Genomic DNA, 9045 nt, shown 5'->3' with positions numbered 1-9045 from the left:
AGCGACGCTCCTTCATCAGGTGGTAGTGCTACCATTACCACCTGATGAAGGAGCGTCGCTCCGAAAGCTAGTGTGCTTCCAATTAAACCTGTTGGACTATAACCTGGTGTTGTGTGATTTTTAACTTTGTACACCCCAGTCCAATTCCGGCATCTCCAAATCATGAAATGGTCTACACTCTATACCCTATACTCTGGGATTGTGTCCCTGGCTCCACAGTGTTGCAAAGCAGCAGTTTGCAATATTCAGGGATTTAAAAAATTCTGCAATACTCAAACTTTAAAGCAGTTCTTATGAAAATCTTCATCACTTTTGTCTTCCTAACAAATCCAGTAAAACCGATAGCTGCATATTGTATCGCTGCAACCCCACTCCCCCCAGAAATCTGACAGTGTGCTCTGCCAGGCTGGGTACAGGTGATGTCAGCTTGTGGAATGGATTGAGATGAAGTTGCCAGGATTGGGGATGACTTTTCAATAACTAGCATTCAATGTTGTGCAGATGGTCAAAAAAAACCCCGTATTGCCCCTTTTCAGGAAGCTGTGTATTGGTACTGCAGAAATGATCCCAATTTCAGAAACTAAAATAGTCCTTTGGATAATTATTCCTGTCCATAGCTTACTGTGGCTCAATGTAAGATTGACATGTCGGACCTATTTAATGCACAAACCATTTACAACCTGCAGCCAAATTGAGGAAGCCTAGTGGCTCATTGCCATCTCTTTGATTTTAATCTTTATTTCATGTTCATGAATGTAAATAATGTTGATGTGAGAGAAAAGTTTTTTCTCTTTGACACTCAGCTGCGAATTGCCATCGTCACCACCTACTGCTTTCAGGTGATGTAGCTGAAGAGATGCTGGTAAGGAATGAGCCTGGGAAAGAGTAGACTCATGAGGGAGGTGTCAGAGCACAAACAGAGGTCACTGCAGGCGATTCTCTCTCTATAATTGAACTGAGAAGATTGTAACCAGTTTGGTGCAGGCCCCCGGTCGGAGGAAAGGTGTTAACAGGAGAATTGTGTGGTTAACCATGTTTGAACCTGCAGACTAGGCGAGAAGGACACTTCCTGCTCAGGCTCCCGGCTGGAACTCATGCCCCCATTTCCCAAGGGCAATGCTGCTGGTCACCAGCTCAGCTCCGAGTGACTCCACGGGCAATTTCAGTTTCCCATCTTCCCACTCTCAGCTGTGCTGAGGGAGTAAAATAAATCACTTACCTCTTTGAATTGGTCTCACTTGAGAAATTAATAACACCAAAACTTTGCCAACTTCATTTGAAGTCAATGATAACAGTTCAATGACTTCATATCTTAAAATGTGTTGTTAATTTTAAATTAAAGATTCCTTTGTCTAATTATTATTTAATTTATAATTGATGGATTATTCCAGCCGCTTTATAGCACACAAATACAGATAGGCTCTCTTTTAGAGACGGCTAACTTTATTGCATCTCAGCAGGAAACTCCTATGGCTCAACACTTTTGGATTTGTACATGTATAAATAGTTCCCTACATTAAAGTTAGATTTTAAAAGTATTTATTTTATTACCTAATACCCGAGTCTTTGTTAACAAATATGTTTGAAGTATTCCTTCACTAATTTCAAAAGAATATATTATCAACAGAAAGTTTAATTGCAATGAATATTTGCTTGCAGCCCATTACATCAAGTACGTTATACTTACATTCAACATGATATTACATGTACCATACCCACACCTGAAGAAAGCTTTTTATTAAACAACAAAGAACAAAGAAAATTTACAGCCCAGGAACAGGTCCTTCGGCCCTCCAAGCCTGAGCCGATCCAAATGTACTGTCTAAACCTGTCAGTCAATTCCTGAGGTATTCCTGCGATATTCCTGAGATATTCCTCAGTAATATCCTGACCCTGTACCTGTACCTTCCCATTACTGCGATACTCTCACTCGCCTTGTAGTGGGTACAATTAGTTCTGAACCAGCAGCAATGCATAACAAAATAAATGCAATACATCTCCACATTTGCTTTATTTGGAATAGATATTTTGATCCAAAACAATATGCTCTAAAATTGTGAATAAGCATCTATTAAAACACAGATGGCAATAGCTGTTACTGGCAACGTTCTGACTGGATAATTAGAATTAAAGCCATACATCATTCTAGCTAAAGACTCAAATACTGTCGACCAATCACACAAGACAAACCTGGATAAAGTATTGCATCGATATACCATTTTACCCAAATGTCCTCACAGCTCTGCACAACTTACAGAACAGCTCTATGGATCCTGATTCACCATTACAGGAATGTTGTGCTCAAATAACTATCTAATATATGATAATTCCCAATTGCAGGCTTTAATTATCTAGAAGCATGGTGGAATGATATACAGCACTAGAGATATTACCGTCTTACCCAGATAATAACAACAATCCTTCAAATATTGATGGCTTCCACAAACACAAATCCCATCAATAACATTCAAATTTAAGCTACTGAATGACTTACACCAAGAAAGCTCACATGATCTTTTTAAGTTTATAACGGACAGCCAAATTCATCTTCAATCAGATATATTCAGTATTTGTGACATGTAACAGCATAATATGTCTCTAAATTAATAATTTAATAGTGCTCCAAAGATAACTCACTAATACATTGGTTTGGTGCTGCAGAGTTTTGTTTCAAATACAACACGGTCAAAGACAAAAACAGGGGAGTGATTCCCTCTGTCAAGATACAGGAGCTGATGCTGCCAGACGGTGCCAACACCAGCACGGTTCAGCTTTGGCAACCGTGGCACATGGGATGGCATCATGTCACCTCCAGTGATGCTAAGGAGACGCGGTCACACTCAGACCGGGAACGCAGGCTGTGCCACTGAGCAGACGAGGTTCGGTGAACATTCAGCAGGCGGCGCCAGTGAGTGGACTCAGGGCCTCCCGTGGAGTACTGACCAATGACAATCCGGCCAACAAAATCATTGCTGCTTTTCATGTTGTGACCATACACTGAAAAGGAAAGGGACAATTAATACGGCATATCTTAATACACAAAACAACACAAGATCACATCAGTATGAAGAAAAATGTTTTCACCCAGAGGGTGGTGGGGAATCTGGGACTCGCTGCCTGTGTGGGTGGGAGAGGTAGAAACCCTCCTCACATTGAAGAAGGATTTAGATGGAAACTTGTGATGCAAAGGCTATGGACCAACTGGAAAATGGGAACAGAATAGTTAAATATCTCCACAGAGGCCAGTATCTGTCACCAAGTAACCCTTTATTTACACATGAACAGTCCTTGACTTTAGTACAGCCTCATTCAGAGACAGTTACCAGAATGTCAACATCTCTGACCTCTGCCTTCTTATATATCAGCCAGAGCTTCCTGATTCGATCAGATTAACAGCCCCAATCAGGGAACTCACATTCAACAGAGTCCAGCTGGCTGTCCCAATCATGACAAAGTGACTGCTTTTGACCAGCACAGACTCAGTAGGCTGAAGGGCCTTGATCTGTGCTGTAGACGTCCATGATTCTGTAACTCATACAATCAGTAGCTTGTGACAGCAGATGACCCCCCCCCACCCCCCACCCCCACAGTCTCCCCTGCCACTTTTGCTCCAATTGACACAACCACAGAAGACCCAGAGAATGAATTTTCTTGTTTGGCAAACAACGTCAATATTGATTGTACAATTTGCCATTAATGTTCAGTCAGGTCAATTCCATCTTGTTATAATAGTTAACTGTCACTTAATGTCATTAGTAAAAATGCTCCTATAAATCACATTGATCCTGGATTTCTGCCAGTTAGAAGGCTCTGCAGTTTTCCTGGTCAGTCTGATGAGTATCCCAGGTGGCACTGCTGAAGGTACAAATTATTTCCAGTCTTAATGGGACAGCAACCACAACAAACTTCGGCTGCACTTACCTCTGACTGTTGTTACAATGAAACCCTTTGGTTATTGTGCAAAATTCAATGTCCACAAAATAGAATCATTCTAGATTTAGTTCTCAGAACATAGGAACTTGGAGCAGGATGAGGCCATTCAGCCCCTCAAACCTGTTCCACCACTTAATACCATCATGGCTATCTCATGTCAGCCTCAACTCCATAACCTGCCTGCTCCTCATAACCCTTTAGCCCATTAATGATTAAAAATCTATCTCCTCAACTTTATTCAATGTCCCAGCATCCACCGCACTCTGGGGGAGGGAATTCCACAGATTCACAACCCTTTGAGAGAAACAGTTTCTCCTCAATGCTGTTTTAGGATGACGGGTGGCAGATTCTAGATTGCTTCACAAGGGGAAACAGCCTCTCTACATCTACCATGTCAATCCCCTTTAGCTCCTGATATATCTCAAACAGACACCCCCTCTCATTCTTCTAAACTCCAGACAACATCGGCCTGAAGTGCTCAATCTCTCTCTTCAGAAGACAAACCTCTCACCTCTGGAATTAAGCAAGTGAGCTTTCTCTGAACTGTCTCCAATACAACTACATCCCTCCCTCAAGTAAGGGAACCAAAACTATGTACAATACTCCAGGTGTGGTCTCACTAACGCCTTGTACAGTTGCAGCAAGACTTCCCTACTTTTACACTCTATGATCTAATTTACATAAACACACTATCCAATTAAAAACATTAATCAATTAATTCCCAAATTAATTGACTTGCAGGATTCCATCCTGGAACACTGTCAGCAATCACTCCCTAACGTGTCTGATTGTCCACCCAGGAGATTCTGTGTCACTGGTCCTGGGACCTGTGGGTCCTTGTGTATCTGATGAGCCCGATCCTGGAGCCACATCTCCCACCACACACTTGGCAGGTGTTTCCGGGAAGTGGAATTGGTCCTTGGCCCCGAGATCATTGACATTCCTTTCTCCAGTTCCTTTTCCGTACTTCCTCTTGCCAGAGCATGTTGTTTAAGAATTATTTCACTTCATTCAGGAGGGTCCCCCCAGGTGGTTTCTTCTGAACGAGGATCTCCCAAACACTGGAAATGATGCTGCATTTCTTGATGGAAGACTTCAGTGAGTCTTTGAAATTCTTTTGTTGTCCTCCTCTCATTTGTCCTTGAGTTGGGTGAAGAAGATTTGCTTTGGCAGTTGGAAACTCGGCTATCCAGTGGAGTTGTTTCAGATGATTATGGTCTTGATGCTTGTGTTATTGGCTGCTTCACGGACACTCACCTGTCCTCCCAGCTGATGCAGAGAATCCATCTCAAATAAGGAAACTGTAACATTATTGCATTGATATTCAATTAAGTCCCAAATACAAATTAATGAACAAGTTCCAAACCAAACAGAAGGCGCTAAATGAGATGTTTGGTAAATGTCTTAAATCTTTCAAGCTCCTGTTGGAGATAAATGGAACAAGAACAGCAATAAAACCTCTGCTGCCCTCAACAGGTTACACTATGAAATGCAGCCTCTATAAAATCTCCATTCAAACTCTCGGACAGAAACATGGGGCTGAAATGAAAATGGAACCGAAAGTATGAGATCAGGGAAATAAAGCTAGTGCAGGGAAGTGTTATTGCCATCACTCCATTCAGACTGTGCAATCATAGCTCAGTCATCGCCCGAGAGAAACATATTCATTTTCTGTTCTATTTATTTTGTATTTCCGTGTTTTCAATTTATTCCAAGATCATTGATAAACATTGAGTTTCCTTCTGAAGGATAATTGTTCTGTGGGAAACACAGGTCTATAGAATGAGCAGTGAGATAACTATTCTGTGTCAGTTGTCTGACTGTAACACCAGGGCATTGTTCCCTGACTGTAACAAAGACTAAATGTTGAAAATAAATGCAATATTTAACTGAAATGGGAGGTATTGCACTCCAGCCCCTATGGTACCCACCATACAAAGCTCTCAAGCATGTCAGTATATTCTGCCCACTCCATGTCCAAGGACACGCAGGCATTGGCATCACCGCAGAACAGTCTCAGCTGTAGAGAGCCCTTCCATGGCCCACTGCTTGGACCTGATCAATATATCTTTCTACCTGTTATCACCTTCCACACTCTCTGCCCCCCCCCTCCTCAATTAAACAAACATAACTGACATGCAGATAACAGACTGAGAGATTTGGGGGCAATTTGATTTGAGTGTGGTTGAGTGTGGTCAGTAATAACTTCGTGCATCAGCAGGGAGGACCCATTGGTGGAATGAATTCTGGGATACACTGGAGTTGGCCGCTGTTCACCAGAATGAACCAATCCGATCCCAGCTCATTCAGAAGTCAAGCATAAATCTAAGAACGGGAAGTCACTTGGGTTAATGCTGGAGCCTCAAATCATTTTTACGTCACTCGCTGGAGGTGAACGCCAGGCTGGTAGTGAATGAAAATCCTGTTTCACATTGTCCTCAATTTCCTTTAGCATCTCAGGGATCTCCCATTGTGGATCTCTCAAACTTTACTGCCAAATAATCGCCCAGCTGTTTGAGTAGTTGAGATATTATTTTGCTTTGCTCATATGATTATATGTAATCAGCTCTCAGTCTCATCAGAGCTGAAAAATGTGTTGCTGGAAAAGCGCAGCAGGTCAGGCAGCATCCAAGGAGCAGGGGAATCGATGTTTCGGGCATAAGCCCTTCTTCAGGATTCCTGCTCCTTGGATGCTGCCTGACCTGTTGTGCTTTTCCAGCAACACATTTTTCAGCTCTGATCTCCAGCATCTGCAGTCTCTATATAAATTAGATTACTTACAGTGTGGAAACAGGCCCTTCGGCCCAACAAGTCCACACCGACCCCCAAAGCGCACCCACCCAGACCCATTCCCCTACATTTACCCTTGCACCTAACACTGCGGGCAATTTAGCATGGCCAATTCACCTAACCTGTACATTTTGGACTGTGGGAGGAAACCAGAGCACCCGGAGGAAACCCATGCAGACACGGGGAGAATGTGCAAACACCACACAGTCAGTCGCCTGAGGCGGGAATTGAACCCCGGTCTCTGGGGCTGTGAGGCTGCAGTGCTAACCACTGTGCCACCGTGCTGCTCACTTTCTCTCAGTCTCATCGGCAAAGATCGGACGACAGGAACAAAACTCCAACTGGATGGAACAATGAATCCAGGGTCAGTTCATCACAAGCACTGACAAAACTCTTCAGTGTAGGCTGGTAGCTTTCTGAAGTTTAAATTGATTGTGATTCACTTTCATCTGTCAGTTCAGCAAATCTCATGGGCTGAAGAGATTTTGTCAACTCAATACTAAAAGAAAAAGAAGTCCCATTTAAAAATAGGAAAGATCCAACTATTATTACACAAGGTCATATAATCGTTTTAATCTGATACAAATCTGGTTATTTTGATTGTGCCTTCAGAAATAACTGGCTTGTTATTTTGAAATAAGATCCCTCTGAATTTCATAATTCTGTCAAGTGATAAGCTCCTAGATGGTGTGTTGGTTTTGGTTTGTCTGATAAGATTTACATAAGAACTAGAAGCAGTAGGCCATTCAGCCCCTCCACCCTGCTCCGCCATTTACAGACATAGAGTCATAGAGATGTACAGCACGGAAACAGACCCTTCGGTCCAACCCATCTAGATATCCCAACCCAATCTAGTCCCACCTGCCAGCACCCGGCCCATATCTCTCCAAACCCTTCCTATTCATATTCCCATCCAGATACCTTTTAAATGTTGCAATTGTACCAGCCTCCACCACTTCCTCTGGCAGCTCATTCCATACACATACCATCCTGTGTGAAAAAGCTGCTCCTTAGGTGTCTTTTATGTCTTTCCCCTCTCACCTTAAACCTACGCCCTCTAGTTATGGACTCCCCCACCCCAGGGAAGAAACTATGTTTATTTATCCTATCCATGCCCCTCATGACTTTCTAAACCTGTATAAGGTCACCTCAGCCTCCTACACTCCAGAGAAAACAGCCCCAGCCTGTTCAGCCTCTCCCTACAGCTCAAATCCTCCAACCCTGGCAACATCCTTGCAAATCTTTTCTGAACCCTTTCAAGTTTCACAACGTCTTTCCGATAGGAAGGAGACCAGAATTGCACACAATATTCCAACAGTGGCCTAACCAATGTCCTGTACAGCAGCAACATGACCTCCCAACTCCTGTACTCAATATTCTGACCAATAAAGGAAAGCATACCAAATGCCTTTTTCACAATCCTATCTACCTGCGACTTCACTTTCAAGGAGCTATGAACTTGCACTCCAAGGTCTCTTTATTCAGCAACATTCCCTCGGACCTTACCATGAAGTGTATAAGTCCTGCTTTCCCAAAATGCAGCATCGCGCATTTATCTAAATTTTAAATCTCATCTTGGTCTCAACTGCACTTTCCTGCTCACTATCCATAATCTTCAACCCATCACTAACTAAAACGTTGTCTACTGACCCCTTAACTGTACTCAATGACCGAGCATTCCCCACACTCTGGGGGAGTGAGTTCCACAGACTCACAACCCATTGAGAGAAGTCAATTCTCCCCATCTCACTTTTAAATCTGCCACCCCTTATCCGAAAACTATTCTAAATGCTTAATTACCTCACAAAAGGAAACACCCTTTATAAGGTATTGTATTGAAATATGAACCTTGCCAATAGTCTTGAATGTGGCAACACCATGACAAAGGAAAGGCAGGAATTTGGTTCTTTGCAACAATTTCGGATAAAATGAGTTCCCAATCATTGCTTCTGTCGCAACCAGGGAACTGCTGGAATAAGTGAGGTGGGCTGGAGCCTATGATGTTTAGTATGGAATGGTGACAAGGATGAGTGGTGATCTTTAGAGGGAAAAAATGCTTGTATTGGGAACATTATTAAACTGAATGGTAGCTTGACTCCACAACAGGAACTCTTTCAGAACGTAATGCCTCTCAGACATGTCAGCAGCAGATATAAGGAAAATAAATTTATGGAATTCTAAAACAAAGGAACTGTTTCCTTTTGTCAGAGGACTTACTCACAATGTATTAAACTGGTCTGTGAGGTGTTCCTCTTACTGTGGAACAGCTTGCTCACATTGATCAGTCCACTCACACTCTTGAAACATCCAGTTGAGGAACCT

The 9045-nt window shown here is 42.7% G+C and overlaps 1 protein-coding gene across 1 annotated transcript in view; it reads right to left on the bottom strand.

Moving 5' to 3' along the window:
• Positions 1-1987: 1987 nt before the first annotated feature.
• Positions 1988-9045, bottom strand: part of syt17 (synaptotagmin XVII) — a 129565-nt gene continuing 122507 nt past the window's right edge. Inside the window, exon 8 of the mRNA XM_087998080.1 lies at positions 1988-2997. Coding sequence (XP_087854206.1) covers positions 2801-2997 — 197 coding nt within the window. The 3' untranslated portion in view covers positions 1988-2800. The remainder of the gene's footprint in view (positions 2998-9045) is intronic.

The sequence above is a fragment of the Chiloscyllium plagiosum genome, unplaced genomic scaffold, assembly GCF_037043375.1.
Source record: "Chiloscyllium plagiosum isolate Xiang-an unplaced genomic scaffold, Cpla_swu_hap1 HiC_scaffold_20, whole genome shotgun sequence".
Classification (NCBI taxonomy): Eukaryota; Metazoa; Chordata; class Chondrichthyes; order Orectolobiformes; family Hemiscylliidae; genus Chiloscyllium; species Chiloscyllium plagiosum.
The sequence above is the reverse complement of the archived record's forward strand: the minus strand, read 5'-3'. Positions and strand labels throughout refer to the sequence as shown.